Source organism: Meriones unguiculatus, chromosome 17 (assembly GCF_030254825.1).
Source record: "Meriones unguiculatus strain TT.TT164.6M chromosome 17, Bangor_MerUng_6.1, whole genome shotgun sequence".
Lineage (NCBI taxonomy): Eukaryota > Metazoa > Chordata > Mammalia > Rodentia > Muridae > Meriones > Meriones unguiculatus.
This window is the reverse complement of record NC_083364.1, coordinates 19,883,041-19,903,637: the sequence shown is the minus strand read 5'-3', so window position 1 is coordinate 19,903,637 and position 20,597 is coordinate 19,883,041. Positions and strand designations below refer to the sequence as shown.

At 55.2% G+C, this 20,597-nt stretch overlaps 1 protein-coding gene across 3 annotated transcripts; it reads left to right on the top strand.

Annotated features, from left to right (window-relative positions):
• Positions 1-6,344: 6,344 nt before the first annotated feature.
• Tincr (TINCR ubiquitin domain containing) lies at positions 6,345-9,827 on the top strand. Of its 3 annotated transcripts, XR_009587194.1 has the most exons (3): positions 6,345-7,219; positions 7,765-7,883; positions 8,338-9,827. XR_009587194.1 is itself a non-coding variant. In XM_060371294.1 (1 exon), exon 1 carries the CDS (start codon positions 6,960-6,962, stop codon positions 7,221-7,223), a length of 264 nt encoding a protein of 87 aa, XP_060227277.1. In that variant the 5' UTR covers positions 6,345-6,959. The 3 variants fall into 3 exon arrangements, 1 of the variants encoding a protein (XP_060227277.1); XR_009587195.1 differs by lacking the exon at positions 6,345-7,219 and having other exon boundaries at positions 8,353-9,827; XM_060371294.1 differs by lacking the exons at positions 7,765-7,883; positions 8,338-9,827 and having other exon boundaries at positions 6,345-7,223.
• The last annotated feature ends 10,770 nt before the right edge of the window (positions 9,828-20,597 follow it).

The window sequence follows — 20,597 nt, the reverse complement described above, 5'->3', positions numbered from 1 at the left end:
TTGTGTCTGCAGCTGTGACCTGCACTTGCCTGTGCTCAGGGTCCAAGTCTTCTGCCCTTCAGCTGAGACATGGCAGAGCTGGAATCAAGCCGGAGACTCAAGAGGCTGTGTCGTTGGAGGGCTGCTGCAGAGCCTTTTCCTTGAGACTGGTCTAGAGCCTGAGCTGGCTTTCCCTAGAGGCCTCCTTGAAAGGCGACAGGCTGGTGGAGGCAGGCAGGTGCACTCCTGGGCAGTGTCAGCCAGGCTCTGGCTGCAGGTTGACCCACCTCTGGATATGTCTCCATCCCATCCTCCCTGAGCACAGGCTCAGTTCTGAGAGCGCCCAAACCTCTGTGGTCCATGCATGGTGACTGAGGACCCTCAGGATTTCTTTTTTTAGCAGTTGACCCCACCATGAGCTGGCTGTAAGGTCACTAGGTCCTCTGAGCCAAAACTTTGGTGCCTACTCTGCCTTGGGCCATCTGTGAGGCCAGGATCGCATCTGTCCTCCGTCTGTCCACCAGTGCTGGGTGACACTAAGCTTGCCTCTACATCCCTCAGCCTGCCGGAGCTCTCCTTGCCACCAGCACTCGTGCCTGGTCACGTGGACACCTGCAGCCCTACCCCTGGCCTAGGCCTGACCAGGCCTGTCCCTGAGGCTGTATTTGGTCAGTCAGAATGGTAAGGCTGGCCTTGGCTCGGTTTAAGGAGTGAGGAGGCAGATTGTACGTGCTGAGGGCCACTGAGTGTGTCAGCAGCCCAGCATGTCTGCTAGGCAGTGTTAGTGGTTCACGCATCATCCCAGCACCAAGGACAGCATGTGCTGTGCCTTAAAACCAGGCAGGGCCTCGGGCCTCGAGGACACAGTGCCCATGGCATGAGCCAGACATAGGACACACCCCACAGGGCCCACTGCCAGGACATCCCTGCAGTTCTCAGCCACAGAAAGGAAGAGGCATTGTGCTGCAGGAAGTTGGGAGAGGACGTAGTTACTGTGGAAAGTGGATGTAGCTTTATAGAGCTGAGATGGACTCTTCAGGAGGTGGATGGTGGGCATGGCCGACCTTGCCCTCAAGCTTAGGTGGTAAACTTTTGTCTTTGGGGTGGTGGTTTAAGGGGACCTCACTCCATGTAGGCTGGCTGGTTTCAAACTCAAAACCCTGTCCTGCTTGCTGGAGGGCTTGTTACACTGCAGAAAAGGCCTATAGTACCTAGCATGCAGCAAGTGCTTTATCAAGTGCAAGTCCTAAGAGCTGGAAGTGCCAGTTGACCTATGACTACCTCCTCTATCCAGGTTCCAAGCCCTGTCCACCTCCTGTCCCTATGGCCTGCATCCTCTCAGGTGCAGGGATTACGATGCAGAGGGGACAGTTGACCTGTGTGACCTTGCACAGTCCACTTTAAGAAATCTCATCACCAGGTGTGCTGGAGTAGGCCTCAGTTCAAGGCAGCCTGGGCTACATAGAAAGTTCCAGTAGAAGAGAAAGAAACCTGATAGCGCCGGTCAGGTCAGTCATGCCATCAGTCACGGTGGCTGATGACTCATGGAAACGCTATCCTGGTACCTAGGCAGGTGTGACCACAGCCTTCAGGAACACAGACTCACTTAACATTGCTTCTCAAAGGGTGGTCACCGCCTAGGCAGCAAGTCAGATGGCCCAGTCCCTGCTTCTCTTCAGACAGTTGGAACCCCTGGGTACATGCTAATGTCACCTGCTTTGGGATAAGCATTCAGGGACCTGCCCCTTGAGCTTGCTTGCACATACTATAAAATAAACAAGTAAACAACCAATAAGAAAAAGCTCCCAAGCAAAGGGAAATGTCTACAAAAATACCATCGGTTTCATTTTGTGTTGATTAATTACTAGGCGTAGGGCCTGCCCTGAAGTGTGGTTAGTAAACTCGGGACACTCCACTAGAGAAAACGGATTTTTCCTTCACCTCTAGGTGAACTGGAGGTGGGTTTTGGGTAGGGGTGGCAGCTCCGGTGGGAGCCCTCTTCCCTGTGCCGGCAGTGGGACCTGCCTGGCTCGAACATGTGCGTGCCACCACAGTTGGGCTTGCCACCACAGTTGGGCTGAGTTCATGTGTGTTGGTCCTGCTGTGTCTGTTTCCTTGGAGATTTTCCCGCCTCCTCTCTCACAGTACCCTGAGCCCTGGAGTGTGATGGAGACATCCCGTTTATGACTGGGCGCCTTGAAGCCTCGCTTTCTGTAGTGTCCAGCTGTGGGTTTCTGTTAGTTCCTGTCCACTGTGGGAGAAAGCTTCCCCAATTGCTGAGTGAGGCCTTAGGTCAGCACAAAGCCACTCTCCCTATGACACCATCATTTGAGAAGTTGGGGCAGGAAGATTGTGGGTTCTAGGTCGTCTTGGACTGTGTGTAGCTCCACCCTGTCAAGAAACAGTGGCTCCTGCTGTTGTTGGTAATGTCATGTTTGCAGTCTTTAAAACAAGGCCCTTGTCTCCGGCCCCTGGGGCACTGCTCCCTGTCAGGGGAATTAAGAGTTAAAGCCACCAAAGGTGTCTTATCTTCTAGACTCATCACACCCACCTGCTGGGGACTAAGAAGCCATTGGTTGCCAGGAAAATGACAGGGCTTCATGGCAGACTCCTAGGAGGCACTGGTCATTCCCCAAGCATGACTGAGCATATAGAGGCCTCTGGAATAAAACCGGTAGAGTGGCTTTCACACTGTCTCCAGGGTCTTGTTCCTGCGGTCACCAGTGTGAGCAGGCAGAGAACTCCGCCTGCTGTTTGGGGTTCCTTGAGAAAGGGAAACCCAGGTTCTTGTGCTCCACTCTGGTTCCACTTTGCCATTCACTTCCAGATGCTTCTTGCACACTGGGGACATGTCAGAAGCTGCTTGGCATTCTGGAGGTGACCAGCAGGAACAGTGTTTCCCAGAGAGGGAACAGCATATAGAGGATCCCCTAGGAGGGAGGACTGGAGACTGGAGGGACAGGGCAAGCAGAGATGTGAGGACTGGAGCGCAGACTCTGGCCTGAGGGCTCCATGGACCCACAGCTTCAGCCCTGGAGGGGAGATAATGGAGGGTTTTCAATGGGATCCAAATCCCTAACATCAGGGACCCAACAGCAAGGAGGGAAGGTGAGTTCACAGGCCCTTCGATGGGCAGCCTCAGATCTCAGGGTCTCTGATGACACCTGGGCTCCAGAAGGAAACCCTGTCTTTAAAAAACAACATAAAGGTCTGGAACGGAGCTGAGGCTCCGTGGCACCAAAACCATCCCCAACATCAAATACAAAAGGGACCACCGCCAAGTCAGAGTTGCTGGGACAGCCCTTGAGTTTCCAGGTCGGCCGATTCTGCACATCACCACCAGGTGGCACCCAAGAGCCATCCTGCCAAATGGTCCCCACAGGTCCTTCAGTCAGATTCAGCTCTGCCTCACCCCCAGTGGCTTCCACCGCCAGCGCCTGCCCCTGGGACCCCAGTGGCAGCTGCCATGGAATCTTCACTGGCACCCAGGGTCTCCAGAGGCTCCTAGGTCCAGGCTACGTTTAGGCTGCACCGGTCTTAGAATCAGGAGTTGGTGCCCATCTTTAGCTGCATCTTAAGTTTGAGGCCAGCCTGGGTTACATGAAATCTTGTCTCTCTCAATAATAACAATAGTGATGATAACAATAAATGAGGGGAGGCAATAGGCTACCTCCAGGTGGCGGTGGCGGCGCACGCCTTTCGTCCCAGCAGGGGCAGAGCCAGGTGGATCTCTTGAGTTTGAGACCAGCCTGGTTTACAGAGTGAGTTCTAGGACAGCCAGGGCTACACAGAGAAACCTTACCTCCAAAATTAAAGGGGGGGGGGACCTTTGACAGCCAAACTGCAAACACACATGTACACGCCAGGCACAGTGGGACGCCTCACGGCACTCAGGAGGCAGAGGAAGAAAGATCTCTGCGAGTTCCAGGACAGCCGGAGTTACATAACCATGATCTAAATATGCATATGTGGGGAAAGACAGAAAAGTGAGGCCGTGTCTGTCAGTGCTTGACAGACTGACAACAGAAAGTAGCAATAGGTGTGAGGCTAGCCCAGACCACACAGTGTCTGTATCCTCACAATGGAGCACCCTGGGCTGCCGGAACATTCTAGAGGAGCAGTGAACATTCTCAGGGCTCAGACAATGTCAGCCAAGGCTAAGTGAGACATGCTAGACTGCTTTTCTTCACATGTAAAAAGTGCCTGTGAATCAGTAAGAACCAACAGTACAATAAAAAGGGGTGTGTGTGTGTGTGAACTGTTTAACATTCTGAAAAGCAAATGCAGATATCCCTACGCGATGGGAGCTGGGCATTTCAGCTCAGTGCTGGGCATTTCAGTGCTGTGGCCTGAGCCTCCGGCTTTTTGGAGCAAACTTGCTGCCATCAGGTCTTCCACAGTTGCCTAAATCATGCCACTGAGTCAGACACGAAAGCCATGATCTCTCCAACGGGCCAGGGCAGAAAGCCTGAGGTCCACAACCACCTGGCATCGTCCCTGCTTAATGAGGAGGTCAGGAGCAACCGAAGATGACACTGACGGAAGCTCAGTGGCCACCAAGGCCCTGGCTCCCGCAGTGACCATTTGGTGCCCACGAATGTGATGGGTGAGAGCTTGATCTGTGAGTGATGGGTTGGGGCACGGGGACCTGGTCCTGAGAGTGAAGTCAGACACCCACTATCTCTGCTAGGACTCAGTTTCCCCCCTGTGCTTCAGGTTGAACCTTAATGGCTTAGCAGATAGAATATACCCTGGTCTGTCTGGAGTGCGGACCACAGGGCTGTTCTGAGCAAGAAGGCTGGTCCACGCTCTGCAGCCCAGTTGTCAAGATTGATTGTTGTTCTCAAATGAACAGCAAAGGAGACTAGCATGGGTGGGTTTGTTGGTTTGCTTTGAAGGGGGAGGAGACAAAGCCTCCCTGTGTAGCCCAGGCTGCCCTGAATCTTGCAGTTCTCCTGCTTCAGCCTCCTGAGTGCTGGGAGCAAAGATGGGTGGCACCTCTGCAGGCTGGTCCTGCCCACCCCTACCCCCACAGAAGAATGAAAACTGACCTTTTGGCCACCAATTTACAGAATTCTAGCCCCAGCTTATAGAAGAACAAGCTTTTCCTTCTTACATTTATAAGGGCTTCATGCAGGGTGGTGGTGGCTCACGCCTTTAATTCCAGCACTCAGGAGGCAGAGGCAGGTGGATCTCTGAGTTCAAGGCCAGCCTGGTCTACAGAGGGATTTCTAGAACAGCCAAGATTACTTAGAGAAACCTTGCCTCAAAAAACAGAACATACAAACAACTTCATGGGTCTAGGGGTAGAAGCTCACTGGTAGAGTCCTGCCTAGAATCCCCCAGTGAAGGGGCTGGGGCTGGGGCTGAGGTCGGGGGGGGGGCTTTTCCTGTCATGTGCCCATACTTTGTAGTTTTATATGAAGGAGGTGCCCTTTCATAAACATGTTACGTCTTCTATCCATTTTCTAATTTACTGTTGATTCTTCTTAGTTTCCAGAAGCTTTTTACATAGTGTGGAAGCCGGTCTTTTGAGACTGACAGTCAGTCCCAATAGCTGACTGACCATTGGGAGTTTTCTTTTCTTTTTCTTTTTTTATTAAGTATTTTATTTATTTTTTATGTACAAGATTGCTCTATCTGCATATGTACCTGAATGCCAGAAGAGGGCAGTAGAGGGTATAGGTAATTGCCACCGAGTGGTTGCTGAGAATTGAACTCTGGAGCTCTGGAAGATCTCTGCAGCCCTCCTAATCGCTGAACCATCTCTCTAGCCCTATTGAGAGCTTTCATTGGAGCTGTTGCTGTTTTCCTGTGTGAAGTGTTTGTATGTAGGTGTTTTATATTTGTGTGTTGTCAGTTATTAATCTTTTAATGAAAGGCTCATGGATTTAATGTCACCCTACACAGCACACTGAGATGTATGTTTTTCCTATCTATTCTCCTGATATCTTTTCAGGGGGTGGCGGTCAGGGTAGCCCAGGCTGCCCTTAAACTCACAGGGATCCATCTCCCTCTGCCTCTCGAATGCTGGGATTAAAGGCTGAGCCACCAAAGTGTCATTTTGTGCTGAATCTTTAGAATGTCGCGTTTGTTTTTCTCTGTGGAGTCCAGTTTAACACCTAGAATGTTCCCTCACCAGAGCCATTCCTGGGTGAGTGTGAGTCAGGAGCCCTGTGTCGCCAGCATCATCCTACAAGGCCCCAGTGGATAGACAGGGACATTGAGGCAGGGAGTAGGGGGCTCTAGGGGGTGGAGCCTGGGTTAGAGGCCACAAGGTGGCCTCTCCATTCTTGCTGGTGACAACAAACGTCCAGAGCCTGTGTGTCAGAGGCCAAGCTGCTCAGTCCTGTCTGGCGGTGAGAAGAGCAGGGAGGGAAAGCCCTTGTTTTTGTAAGTGTGCTGGAGCTGCTGCTGGCACAGGGCAAAGGCTGTAAGGATCAGGAGGCCAGGGCATCCCTATGACCCCACCAGGCTCTTGCTGAACTATGCGGGTGGTGACTGTGGGCAAATAGCAATGTGGCCCTAGCTCCAGTGGCCAAACCCAGAAGAAGTTCGTCTCCCGTAAGCAGGCCACGACCGCGTAGGCTGGAGAATCTGGCCCCGTCCCCAACTAGATTGAGGTTTCCCTGGAGCCCACCAACACAGAAAAAACCAGATATAGATTAGGGAGAACGTTCTAGAGTGTTCCCTGGGTGTGGGGGGTTACACTGCCTTCCCTGCCCCTCCTCTTTGCCCCTCATTTCCTCTGCTTTAAAACAGGGACCAGCTCGGCTCCTCCAGCGCCCCAGAATCCATCTTGCCCCAGGGCCTTTGCGAGTGCCGTCGCGGGGAAGAAGGTTTGCCGCGGAGGCTGGGCCAGCCGACGTCACCACCCCTGAGAGCTGCTCCTGTGGCAGGGCGTGCCTGGAAGGGGCGGAGGCGGGTGGCCCAGCCGGTCCTGCCGGTGCTGGCCTGCCAGTCTCAGGCTGGCGGCGGCCATGGAGGGGCTGCGTCGCGGGCTGTCCCGCTGGAAGCGCTACCACATCAAGGTACACCTGGCCGACGAGGCGTTGCTACTGCCACTGACCGTGCGGCCCCGCGACACCCTAAGCGACCTGCGTGCGCAGCTGGTGGGCCAGGGCGTGAGCTCGTGGCGCAGAACCTTCTACTACAACGCTAGGCCGCTGCCCGACCATCAGACGGTGCGCGAGGCCCGCCTGCAGGACGGCTCCGTGCTGCTGCTGCTCAGTGACCCCAGGTGACCGGGGACCTGGGCTGGGGACCCGTCCCAGCCTGGGACGTGATGGGATCATGGGCTCTGGCTTATGAAGGATAGCCTGGTGGGATGCTGCTGGCTCTGGGACAGGGTAAGGAGGCCCCTGTGGCCGGGCCCTCTCTCTCTTTCTCTCTCTCTCTCTCTCTCTCTCTCTCTCTCGGCCCTCCTCTCCCTGTCCCTGCCTGTCTCTGCACATGTCTCTGTGTCCTGTCTCTCTCTGCATGCAGCGCTTCCCCCTCCCCGTTTCTCCTTGTCTCTGTCTGCCTGATTCCATCTCTCCGTCAGTTTCTGTCTGCTCACCTCAGAAGTGGGCAGGACGAGCCGCCCAGGGGCCACTGCTGCACTGCCCTCCTCAAGCCCGTCACACCACACTGGGTTCAGACTGTCTCTAGTGGGCCGGGGTGTCTAGTGCGCCTCTCCACGGGTAGGAAGACACTTCCGCCGGAGCCTGGGCTAGCTGCAAAGGCCCGGAAGCCAGGCAAGGACCGCTTCTGTCCTCATCTGGATCTTTCTGTCCACCCCCTCAGGTAGTCAAGGCTGGAGGAGATGGAGCCGTGGTTTTAGGAACACAAGGTACTGGCTGAAGGAGCAGACTGGGCCAGGAGACGCCACACCTCACTCTTCCTGGGGGCCCAGCCCTCTCCAGGTAAGCCACTCAGGCAGGGGCCTTAGAGCTGGTGGGGAAACCGAGGGTCCAAGGGGTGGACATGCTCGACTCATCCTCCCATCTCCTAATGTTGGCTCAGCACCGGTGCCCCCAATTTGCTGTGTGACCTTGAGACATGTTCTGCTCCCTTCTAACCTACTGCGGTGTGAGCCTAGGCCGATTGCCCCTGGTGGGCATGGGTCTACAAGTGCTCGGCCTGCAATTCCTCAAACAGCCACCAGGATGCGCTGAGGCACCTTTGCCTGCAATTTCTGGTGTCCGCCAGGGGCTCCAAGCACTGTGGCTGTCTTCTGGAGAAGGGCCCCAGGGGCATGGTGACCACGGGACCCCCATCCTCTCCCAGATTCAGGCTATTGGGAAAGGGGAGAAAGGCACTGGCCTTCGAGGTGCTGCTTCACCTCACTTGGGGGTCACATGTCCCTCGCTAATCCAGGTGCTGGGTCCCCAGGGAGACGCGACATCCCAGCCCTGCTGATGCCCACTCTTGCTGTGTTCCTGATGGTGACTTCAGACTCTGTCCAGCCCTCCAGTAAGGAGCCTTCTGGTTTCTCTGTGGCTTTGGGACCCTCCCTCTCTCTGGGATCCTCTATCAACGCCCAGGGCACAGCCTCTTCCAGGAAGCCCTCCAGTCAACAGACACAGTTCCTTCTTTGGGGACCTACGGGGCTCTAGCTATGAAGAGCCCTGGATCCAGGAGGACCTGCCGGAACCCTGACCTGGGAGACTGACCCAGGGCGGCCCTGGTGAGCCCATGGGCGTGCACAATGCTCTCAGTATTTCAGCACATGAGGCGGCTGTGTGTGTTCTGCCCCACAGCCCCAGTGCTGGGCGCTGTCTGTACCCCCGTCCCGTCCCCAGTCACCCCTATGTCCCCCATGCCCCCTGTGCTGGGACCTGCACAGTGAGCCCAGAAGGAAACAACGCTTTAATTAAGAGCTGTTCAGGTTGCAGGGTTAGAGCGGGGCAGGCGGGGACTGAACCCTGGCCTTTGGGAGCGGGCTGCGGAGCATGCTCGGCTGCACCAGGCCCTCGGGTGAGTCCTGCTCTGCCTCCCCAGGTCCACCAGGCTGTTGCTCAGCCGTGAGGCATGCTGCTGTCCCTGTGGGAGAGCTGGTGGGGGGAAGGGTTGGCATGGGGGGGATGAGAGAAAGCATTTTGACATTTAACAAACACTATGCAAATAGCATGCAAATAGCATGCAAATCACTACTCATCCCTTAAGCCCGACAGCCATGGCGTGTTCAGAAATAATAATGTAGGGCCTGTCCCCTGGTGCCCGTCCTGGCGGCCTTCCCCTCCCCCTGCCCACCTCCCTCCCTCCCTTTTCCTCCTTCCCTTCCCATCTTTGATCCGAGGCCTCCTAGCCCTGAAGTGGATGTAAACAACCCAATTGGCTGCTTGCGTCCTGTTTTCCAGATCAGAGAGCCAAGGCCCACAGAGGCCTTAGGTCCCAAAGCCACAGTGTGGAAGGCATGTGCCCCCTCTCCCACGGTCATCAGAGGCCAAGGCAGACAGAGCCTGTGGCCGGCAGAGCACAGGGCACAGATGAGGAGGCCCCGGGCTGCTGAGCGTGGGCTGCCCACAAGCTCATCCTGTTCTTTGTGTCTGGAGTTTTTCCTGAATCCTGGGCACAGGCCCCCTCTGCTGCTTTTTTTTTTTTTTTTTTTTTTTTTACAAGCTCCTATTTATTCTACAAAAGCCTACCTTGAGTGCCCAATTTTTACACAGCCCTTCCTGATGATAATAATAGCCTCCAGTTCCTCTGGGCCCCCGCCATGCCAGCACGGTGCTCCTGTCTTAGGCCTGAGTCATGAAGGCAGGTGGTGGGAGGCTCATTCCATCGTTGTGAGCTCAGCTCAGGAGCCCCAAGGTCATGCAGCCTGGGCTGTAGGTACGGAGGGCCATTTTGAATGTGTATCAAATAAAAAGACTGAAAATAAAACAGTGCCTGCTGTGACCCGGCTTCATTCTCTCCTGTACCGCCCTCCCCTGTGACTTCCACTCTGTCACCTGCTGCCCACTCTCCCTCCAGGGCCTGGCCGACATCAGGCCCCACCCAGCCAGCAAGCCCTGGCCGGGGCAGGAAGTTTCGGGTGAGACTTGGCAAGTTCTCCGGTCTCACTGAGGCCTGTGGCATCCAGGGAGGGGTCCACCCACGCTGGGGCCCGACAGTCAGCAGCAGCAGGGACAAGGCGTGAGGATCCGACAGGGCTCCCTTGCAGCCGGCCCACTCCACCAAGCATTTGCACGATACTGTGCCGTTTTCTAGAGACCCAACTGGACTCGCACAGACAGTAGCTGGGATTGTTGAGCGCATGAGGGACTCAGCAGAAGGCCAAAGGCCACAGACAGGACCTCCCTGTGATTTCCCCTGAAGACCTAGCAGCGGCCGCAGTGGCCCTAGCGATCCTGTACCCAAGTCATCCTCACTCCTTACTATTTCTGTGCTTGGGGTCCTGCCTGCAGAGTTTTCAAAAACTGAAGAAAGCTGGGGGCGTGGCCAGGGTGGAGCCCCGCCTAGAACCCGCCAGTGAGAGGCTGGGGGCGTGGCCAGGGTGGGGCCCTTTCTTGGAGGCCCCTCCTTCTTCGGGGGGTGGGGACCGTAGACGGGGCCTAACAGGACTCGCTTTTCTCTTTAACCAGGTCCCAGTGCCACATTCTCCTTTGTCTTTAGTTGTGTTTCTCTTTTTGAGACAGAATTGTCACACTTTAGCCCAGACTTGTTTCAAATTGGCAACAATTCTGGTGCCTCAGGATCCTGACAGCTAATTTACCCTTTAACTTCAAAGGTTCTTCTCAGAGGAGGGTACCAAATGATTCATGCTTCTTTAGTTACAAAAAAAAAAAAAAAAAAATGAGGGAAGGTCTCAGCTATCCTGGAACTTGATATATAGACCAGGCTGGCCTTGAACTCACAGAGATCTTCCTGCATCTGTCTTCCTCCAGCGTTCTGAGATTAAAGATGTGGCTTTAGTTTTTCTTCTCTCTCTTTTTTAACTTAACACTCATTTATTTACCTATTTATTTATTATGCTGTAACTAACTTGGGGCCTGGGATTCAGTGACCAGGCAGTGAGCATGTGGGGTTCTTAGCATCCTCCTCCCAGGATTCTGCTCCTGTCACTGTGGCCCCAGGACAGTTCTGGTTCCATCTGATGGAAAGCCCCAGCACTTGGCTCCCTGCTCTGTGATAAATGGGGCAAACTCAGAATTACTCATCGGCTGGAGGACACAGCACTGGCACAGGGCGCTGACTGCACAGGAGGCAGGCAGCCGGGCTGCCGTAGAGAAGTCACTTTCCCTCCCTGAATTCTGTGTCCTCGTGGAGGGAGCACTGTCGGATGTTGGGAGAAACTGGTCAGAGGTCACTCTAAGTTGTAAACATTAAAGAGCCAGGGGCATGACGGTGGCTCACGTCTTTAAAGAGAAACAGAGGCAGCAGAATCTCTGCGAGTTTGAGGTCAGCCTGGTCTACCATAGCAAGTTCCAGGACAGTGAGACTCTGTCTCAAAGAAATAAAGAAGGAAGGAAGGAAGGAAGGAAGGAAGGAAGGAAGAAGGAAGCAGCAGGCAGGCTAATTTGGTATCGTGTCTCATGTATGTGCTGTGTTGGTGTGAGGTGAGCAGCAGCCGAGAGGGCTGAAGAAACCGTCAAGAGAAGGACAAAGCAGCGGGCTGAGCTCGCTCCCGTGGGATATGGGTGCATGTGAATGGCTGTAGTGGAAGCCAGCGGGGTTCGCTGCTGGGCCCCCCAGCTGTCCTATCACCCACCGCAAGCCCTCCACCCCATCTTTTTCCTCTAACTCCTCTTCATCACTTTCCAGGGAAACAGGCTCAGGGTCCAAACCCGTTCACCCTTGCAGAGCAGACCCTCACAGCCTGGACCTGCGGGCGAACAGGTTGCATTCATTTATTAACCATTTCTGCTCACTGACATGTAGGCAGAGATCAGAGGTCAGCCTGCAGGAGTCGGGGCTGGGGATCGAACTCAAGCCGCCAAGCTTGGCAGCAAGCCAGCTCTGAGCACCGAGTTTGCACCCAGCAGTTAAACGCTTTCTTTGGTTCATTTCATCCTGACAGTAGTGGGGGGGGGAGAATCACCCCATTTTGCAAAGACTTGCCTAACTTCTGAGTCTAAGTTTCTGAACAGGGTAGGTTTGAACTTGAGATTGTTTAAAAATTGAGACGGGGCCAGGAAGGCGGTGTGGTGGGTTTCCAGCTCTGGTTGACCCGGATGCTTCTGTCTATTCCCATGTGCTGGAGCCACAGCAGCCTCTCTGGGGTCCGGGGTCCAGATCCTAAGGGATGGAAAAGCAAATTATGTGTCCATGCAGTGTCAGGGTTGGGCTGGGGAGCCGAGACAGAAAATACCTGCCATCGGCCAGGCGCTGGAGCGAGACACACCTTCCTCTCCAATCCCAGGGGAGTACACAGAGGCATAGGCCAGGCTGGGGCCTGAGGAGCATGGTGCAGAGATGCCCATCGTCTCATCTCCCTCGCTTGCTGCATCACAGGCCCGTCCCCGACATGGTGCAGATGGGGAAACCGAGGTACCATAACCACGACAGCTGCTGACTCACACACACAGAGCCACAAATACATGAAGAGATTTACAAAATGAAAAAGGACGAGCCTGGCGCTGTTGCCATGGCCACCAGCCTGGGTAGATGGTTCCTTAGCGGTTGCGTCTGTATTTAAGCGTCTATATTCTCAAATGTATTTGCCCCACAGAGGTGAGTGGGCCCGCAGCCAGCAGGCCAAGGCCCAGGTTCTGCATTAGTGTGCCCTTGAAGGGTCACCAGAGTCCTCAGCCTTCCACAGGCCCATGCTACCCTGAGGACAAGCACCTGGCCAGCGGCCCGAGACACACAAGGGGGCCAGCAAGATGGCTCAGTGGAGACTGCCTTCAAGCCCTGACTAACTGAGCTCGGTCCCGGGGGACCGTGTTGGGGAAGGAGCCCTGCCTCCTGCAGTTAATCTCCCACTCCACACACGGGCTAAATACACAGACAGGAAGATGCTTGGGCCGGCCCTTAGGGACGCTTCCCACGTTGTGCTCTCCTGAAGGCCCTACACAGCCCGTCCTCTGCCAGCCGCCTGGGGACAATTACAGAGTCCCAGACACCTCACAGACAGGCCTCATGTTTAATTCATCCTGAGCTAATGACAGCCTTAGGGAGAGAGCAGCAACCTGGACCCTCCACTCCTGGCCGGTGGTGCTTGGGAGAGGGCGCTGGCTGGGGGTTGTGTCCTGTGCTTGGTCCCCTCGGCCGGTGGGGCTCCCTTTCAGGGGACATGAGGGTGTGTGAAGGAAGAGGCTCACAGGGGCCGTGGAGGATGCAGGGGGCGCTTGTTCACCTGCCAACACTCCAGCATGGCGCTGGTGGGGAAACAGGAGGTTAGGGTGACAAGGAGTGGGCTCTGAGCTACAGGGAAGGAGTCAGCCACACAGAGTGGGGAGTCATTAGGAGCCAGAAACAGTGGAAATGGACAGGACAGACACCGTGTGGCAACCCCCCCCCACCCCCTGTAAACATCATGATGAAAATACATAGAAGATTTACTTTGTGTAAATGACATGAATCTGTGTCTGTGCACATTGCATGTAGTTGCCTGTGGAGGCCAGAAGAGGGCATCAGACCCCCAAGCTTGATCTCAGGATGCAGGGACTGAACTCAGACCCTTGGCAAAAGCAGCATGTTCCTCAAAGCTGTCTGTCAGCTCCATAAAAGTGAAAAAACAAAACAATAAAAAAAGAGTCAGGCATGATATTGGCACACACCTTTAATCTCAGAAATCAGGAGGCAGAGGCAGGAGGATCTCTGTGAGTTTAGGGTCAGCCTGGCCTACTTAGAAGGTTCCAGGCCAGCAGGGATATATAGAGAGACGCCATCTCAAAATAAATAAACAGTTATAAGTAATATATTGCAAAAACACTTTGGGCCCTGACTGCCATGCAGTGGGTGCTCTATACTTGTCTGAAATCAACCCTGTCTCTAGGGCCTGAGAGCTGCCTGCAGGCAGGCATGTGAGGTGAAATCTCTTACTGGCCAGATTTCAAGCCCAGGGCCCAAGAGCAGCCGGGAAGTGGGGGATTTTGAGCTGGGTGCAAGTGGGTAGCTCAGTCTCTGAGGCTCAGAGAGGAGCAGTGCATCGCTGGGCAGCACAGCACGGTGGGAGAGGGCCTGGCCCATTGGCATTGTCCCGAGGCCTGGATCTGGGTTTGGCAGCTGCAGATGGGGGCGCACCTCGGTGGTGGTACCCAGCGTTTCCATGGTAACCTGGCAGGGGCCAGGCCAGAGAGATTAGGCATCCTGAGGAGCAACAGCTAAAAATAGCTCACGCCCCACAGGGCTCCTTAGTGCTGGGCTTTTGGCTGCCAGACCGTCCTGTCTGCCCTCTGTGCCCGGGAGACAGGATGCAGTGATGGCTGCCTCATCCTCGGCCCGAACCAGGTGCAGCCTGGCTCCCTCTCCCTCCCATGTTGCTCTGCCCATCGCTAACCGGCTCTGTGGTCCTGTTTGTCTCCCCCCCCCCCCCCCCCGCCACGGGCTGATGGCGTCTCTAATGAGTCTGCCAGTCCCTGAGGTGGGAGGAGACGGTCTTGGGCCTGGCTCTCTGGGTAGGACTTGGCACACAGCACTTGGCTTAAGAAATGTGTGACCAACACTGTATGGCTGAAAAATGGACCCTCGAGGAGAAATTACAGTGAGCTATTTCACTTTATTTTTCAGACAGTCTCATACAGCACAGGCTGGCTTGAAATTCACCGTGTAATCAAGGCTGATCCTCCGGCGTCCAGCTCCCGAGCGCTGTGAGCAGGAATGTGCCTGCTCGCTCATTCGGTGCTGGGGACAGACCCAGAGCCTCGCTCGCACAGGCACCGCGAAGCAGGGGGCACTACTCCACCGGCCTGTCAATCACTGGCCCAGTTTGCAGGTGATGGCTTGGCTGTGTGACCTTAGGCAGCCGATTCACCTCTCTGGTCCCTTTCCATCATAGAGAAAGGGAATTCTAGAACTCACAATATGAGTCTCTTAACTGTGAGGCAAGTCCCAGCTCCTTTGTCCTGTGTCCTAGGCTTCTGCTCAGGCGGGCTGCAGACTCCAGAACCAGCCAGAACCCAGGCTCTGATTCTCAACTCCCAACTCGCATGTTGGGGCACATAATGGCTGCCCAGCTACTTCCAACATGGCCACCGTCTAGGCTGTTGGTGGTAGGGGGAGGCAGAAACAGAAAGGAAAGAGAGGAGACCTGGATGTTCCAGCCTGGGGCTAGGCGCATGGTTCCGCCACTGGTCCCCCTGCCCGCAGTCAAATGACCTCTCACCGCAAGGGTGGCTGGTTAACGAAGTCTTCCCTAATCTCAGATGAGAGAATGGTACGCCGGGGGCCCAGCACATCTTGCTCACGGCGGCTTCTGGAGTCCGAGGCTCCTTCCTGCCCCGGGGCCTTTGCTTGGCTGCCATACTCTCCCCATCCCAGGCTCCTCTATACTTTTCAGGTCCTTGTCTGACAGGTCCTCCCCGGGGATTGTCAGACCACACTGTTCAAAGTCTCAGCCTGCCCTCCCTCCCCAACCCCTTCATTGTTCCCTCCCGTACTAGTACTAGCGAGTGGATAGCAGGGGGTGGGGATGGTCATTTCCTGCAGAACATCTGCAGTTTCTCCTCCTGCTCAACCATCTTCTCTTCTATCCCCTCCTACCCTGAAACTGGCAAATCCTCAGCCCTGCTTATGCCTCCTAGAGGCAAAGAGCCCAGGATGACCCAGGAGGCACCAGCATGCCCCCGGGCCCGGAGCCCCACCCCCAGCAGGCCACATCAAGTCACCACGCCCAGTGAGATTCAACTCCCACTTCAAAACAGGACCTCAGCCTGGGGAAATCAGAGACTCAGTCTCCTGTAGCCCAGGCTGGCCTGGAAGCCTGTGTGTAGCCAAGGATGACCTCCTGATAGTACTGCCTGGGTGCTGGCTTCTGGGTGTGTGAGGCCTTTGCCCCAGGCCTCATGCTTGCAGGCGAGGGCTCTATCCACAGAGACGTGCTCCCAGCTTGTCTAGTTTTTGTTTTTAGTTTGTGAGACAGGGTCTTGCCATGTAGCCCAGGCTGGCTTCAGAATCAACATCCTCCTGCCTCAGCCTCCTGGGTGATGTGATGAGCCCCACCCCCCCGGGCATCAAGATTCTCCTGAAAAATGGCGGTCCTTGCTTCACTGAAGGTCATCCCGATGCCCCGCTCCAGCCAGGCCCAGGAGTCTGCATCCCATTCCTCCTCCACCGCCCCTCACCACAGGCCGCCCTGTGCCAGGATTCTGTTTAGTTTAATAATCTTCCAAAAGTTTAATTGTTCTTTTATTCATCCGTGACCTTTCTCTCTCATCTGGAGACATATTTATGGCTAATCTACAAACTTCAAGAACCAGCTCTATTTGCAAAACCAATTACCTGCATATGCAAATGAGCCTCTTGCTGCCCAGGTCCCTGGGCCAGCTGGTGGGGGTGGCGGCCAGGAGGGGAGTGTGGCTCTGTCTCATAATTCCTGCAGCTGGGACCTGGGGCTCCCCAGAATTAATGAGAATCACAGGGATCAACAAGGACCTGACCCAGGGCCCCAGGCACCCTACTCCTTACCAGGCCTCTCTAAATAATGGGCAAGACAGCTGCTCCCTGTCTCATCCATCCATCCATCCATCCATCCATCCATCCATCCACCATTCTAATTTGGTGTGCCAAGAACTGCTGTCCCTTCTATGGAAGCATCGATGGGAAGAGCAGCTCCCATTGGAATGGAGGAGGTAAGACAGCTAGCCAGGGTACCTGAAGTATGAGAGGCTGAGGAGTGGGTGAGGGGCTGAGGGTGAGGGCAGGGGTGGAGTCCTGTCTAGAATCCCTCAGTGAGGGGTGGGGTTGTGGCTTTGTGGTGACCTTTTGCTTTGGCGGGAATGAGACCCTGCCTCAGGGCCTTTGCACTTGCTGTGTCCTTTGCCTGGAATGGTCTTTCCAGGGATCTGGGCCAGGCTGTGTCTTCCTCCCTGGGTGGCTCACAAACATTTGCTGCCGCAGTTGATGGCTCTGTCTGCAGGAGGCCGGAACAAGCTGAGATCTTGGCTTAGTCATGTGGGCCAAATGTCCCCATTTCTCAACTGAGAGCATCCAGACTGCTATCTGGGCTTCTGGCAGGGGGAGACCCGGGGAGCTGGGCAGGCTGGGGTCTGGAGCCAGCTACTGCGGTCACTGCTTCAGCATTCACAGGGGCTCTGAGGTGAGGAATGGAGGAAGAGGTCACCTCTGGAACCTGGGCTAGAAGTCAGAGCCCCCTCACCCCTAGACCAACCATAACTTCACCTGAGCAAATGGCGGCTGTGGCAAATGTCCCATGTCTCTGTCTCGGCATTGGGGTCTCTCTCCTTGGGCTTCATCCTCCTGCAGGTGGCCATGATTCAGCACTCTTCTCCCTGTCAACCACAGTGGCTGGTTCCTGCCTCCCCCTCTCACTTGCCCTCCCTCAGTGTACACAGAAACATCACAGTCAACTTCAGCCAGCCTGCTCCCCATCCCAGGGCCCCTCCACAGGGGCAGCCGCTCTACTCCAGAGTTAAACAGACAGCCATCTCCCCTTAGCACGCTGTTCCGTTGGCCTACGCTATCCTGACCCTCCTGCAAGAATGGTCCCTTCAGAACTAACAAGAGAGGACTGCCGATGGGCTTCACAGCACATTCTTAGTCCACAAGCAGCCCATTGCCTGAGCGCCTGGGCACACTGTCTAAGAAGACCACACCCAGCCCAGAGGTGGGAGCTCAGCTGATGAACAGCTCTGTGGAAGGTACTGCCTGAAGAGAAGCAGGATGGATGGAAGGGTGATGGATGGATGGATGGGTGGGTGGGTGGGTGGAAGGATGGGTGGGTGGGTGGAAGGATGGGTGGAAGGATGGGGGGATGGGTGAATGAATGGATGGATTAGTGTGTGGATAGATGGGTGAGTAGAAGGAGGAGTAGGTGGATGGATGGATGAGTGAGTAAGTGGATGGGTGAATGGATAGATAGATGGGTGCACCTGTAGGTGGGTAGATGGATGGGTTAATGGGTAGATGGATGGGTGAGTAGGTGGATGGGTGGATGGGTGGATGGATGCATGGATGGGTGGATGGATGGATGGATGGATGGATGGATGGATGGATAGATAGATGGATGGGTGGATGGATGGGTGGATGGATGGGTGAATGGATGGATGGATGGATGGATGGATGGATGGGTGGATGAATGGATGGATGGGTGGATGGATGGGTGGATGGATGGATGGATGGATGGATGAATTGATGGGTGGGTGGGTAGATGGGTAAGTGGGTAGATGGGTGAGTGGGTGGATGGATGGATGGGTGGGTGGATGGATGGATGGATGGATGGATGGATGGTGGATGGGTGGGTGGATGGATGGGTGGGTGGGTGGATGGATGGATGGGCGGGTGGGTAGATGGGTGGGTGGGTGGATGGGTAGATGGATGAATGGATAGGTGGGTGGGTGGGTGGATGATGATGAATGGATGGGTGAACAGGTGGTTTCGAGAGTTGGTAATGGAAAGATGGCTTGATGGGTGGAAGCATGAATGTGGTCAGGATGGACAGGTGTGTTGGTGCCTGGCTGGTTGGACTGTTGGTGTGGTGTTTGAGGTGTGCGGTCTGTGAGTTCTGGATGGTTCTGTGCATACACGTATAGAAAGCCAGGAGGTGCTGGCTGTGCTCCTTGGAGTGTTGCCGATGTCTGGTGACACTTGCTTAGCTGCTGGCCAGGGGTGGCCAGGGGGTCCACAGTGTGTGGAGCTGGGTGGGGAGGCTGCTGTCTTCATTAGCATGTGGGTTTGATGCCATTGTGGGCTGCGGGGTGGAATGGGTGATGAAGACTGTCTGAAGCCATTCTGTGACCAGCTGAAGTTTGGGGACAGTGAAGGCCCTGGTGTTTAGGAGCCAGATGTGGTACAGACTCTTCCATCTATTTTTAGGTCTCAGCTGCACTGGAGGAACCCCCACACCTCCTCCATAGCTGTGTGGAACCGGTGCGAGCCCCTGGCAAAGGCCCCTCTCAACTGCTTGGTCCCCGCCTCCCAGGCCCTTGCTTGAGGCTTGATTCCATCCTGGCCGCCTGCAGATTCAATTACTAGACTGCGGGGTGCGGGCAATTTGCTTTCTGGGCTGAGAAGCTGCTCCTGTGTCTTTGTGACTTTTAACAGCTTTGAGGAGGGGTGGGGGGGACAGAAAAGAAGAGAGTGGAATGAGAGATAGAGGTAGAGGGAAGGTCAGAGACAAGAGAGAGACAGAGGTCTGGCTGGCCTCAGACCTTCTGTCCCAGAGGCACCCTGTTCACAGAGTCCAAGTGTTCCCTCATGATGAGTAGGGGAGTCCCCAGAGACAGACAGACAGACAGACAGACACACACACACACACACACACACACACACACACACATACACACTGGTTTCTGTGGTGGAACAGACGGGCCATGGTACCAGTGGGAGTGTGGAAACCTAGGAAAGGCCCCTAGGGAGGCGTCCGAGCTCCTGCCGGCACCTTGGCAGCAGGTCCTTCGCTCCTTTGAAGTCTCAGGGGCATTCAAGGTCACCCTTCATTCTGAAGCAGGCTCTGAGATGGAGGGCCCAGTGGGCTTGCCCTGGATGCAGGGGAAGCTGAGGACCGTGTGCACAGTGGACTCAGCTCTAGTGTTCGTCCTGTCTCCCCGACGCCCTGACACCCCAACACCTCACCAGGATTTGCCCCTCCCAGGCACCTAAACTCCTTCCTGAGTGGCCTGAATCATCCCCAGCCAGGAGCCAGGCTCGGAGCAATGGCCTCTATCCAATCTCCAGCTCCTCAGAAGGGCCATCCAGGGTCTTTCTGCCCCTCCCCAGTGAGGAGCTTCCCCAGGGAGTCTGGCCTCGGCACAGCGACTCTGCACTGTGTCCCCAGCTTGCTGGGTCATTGTCTACCCTCTCTGTTCACTGTATTTCTTTCCTGGCTTCTGGGGGAAGCTGGAGGCGACAGAACCAAGTTACCCCTGAGAGGAAAGATCCTTCTCGGTGGCTTCTCCTACAAAAACTAAGATGGTTGCTTCAGGGATGAAAAATGGCTTTCGGAGCAAGCACGAGAACGGAGAGATGGAACTGGGGACTGGGCGGGGGCCTTTGAACTCACGTCTGCCAGTCTTCAGAGACTTCCCACACCACTGAGGAGAAAAAGGTTGGACCTGTGGATCTCTGAAAGTAAGGTGCCATCTTCATGGTTTTGGAAGGTGCCAAACTCCTACGTGGTTGGCTTTCAATCTTTGTCTGAAGTCTGTGAACTTTGGGGCGCAGAACCTAGGATCTTCTCAAGACCACGCCCCTGATCACGCCCCAGCCTCTCACTGGGTTTTCCAGGAAAGGCTACAATCCTGACCACACCCAAAGCACCATTGCTTCAACCACTCACATTTCAGGGTTCTTGGCTAATTGTCTTGTCTCCTCCATTCCAGTGGGAACTTTCTCCCTTCTGGCTTGCTCTTCCCATCCATATTTCCTGAGTGCACAGCAGTGCTTGGCACTCAGAATGTAGAGTGGTTAACGAGCGAAGGTATGGATGGATGGGTGGATGGGTGGATGGGTGGGTGGGTGGATGGGTGAGTGGGTGGATGGGTGGATGGGTAGATGGATGGGTGGATGGGTGG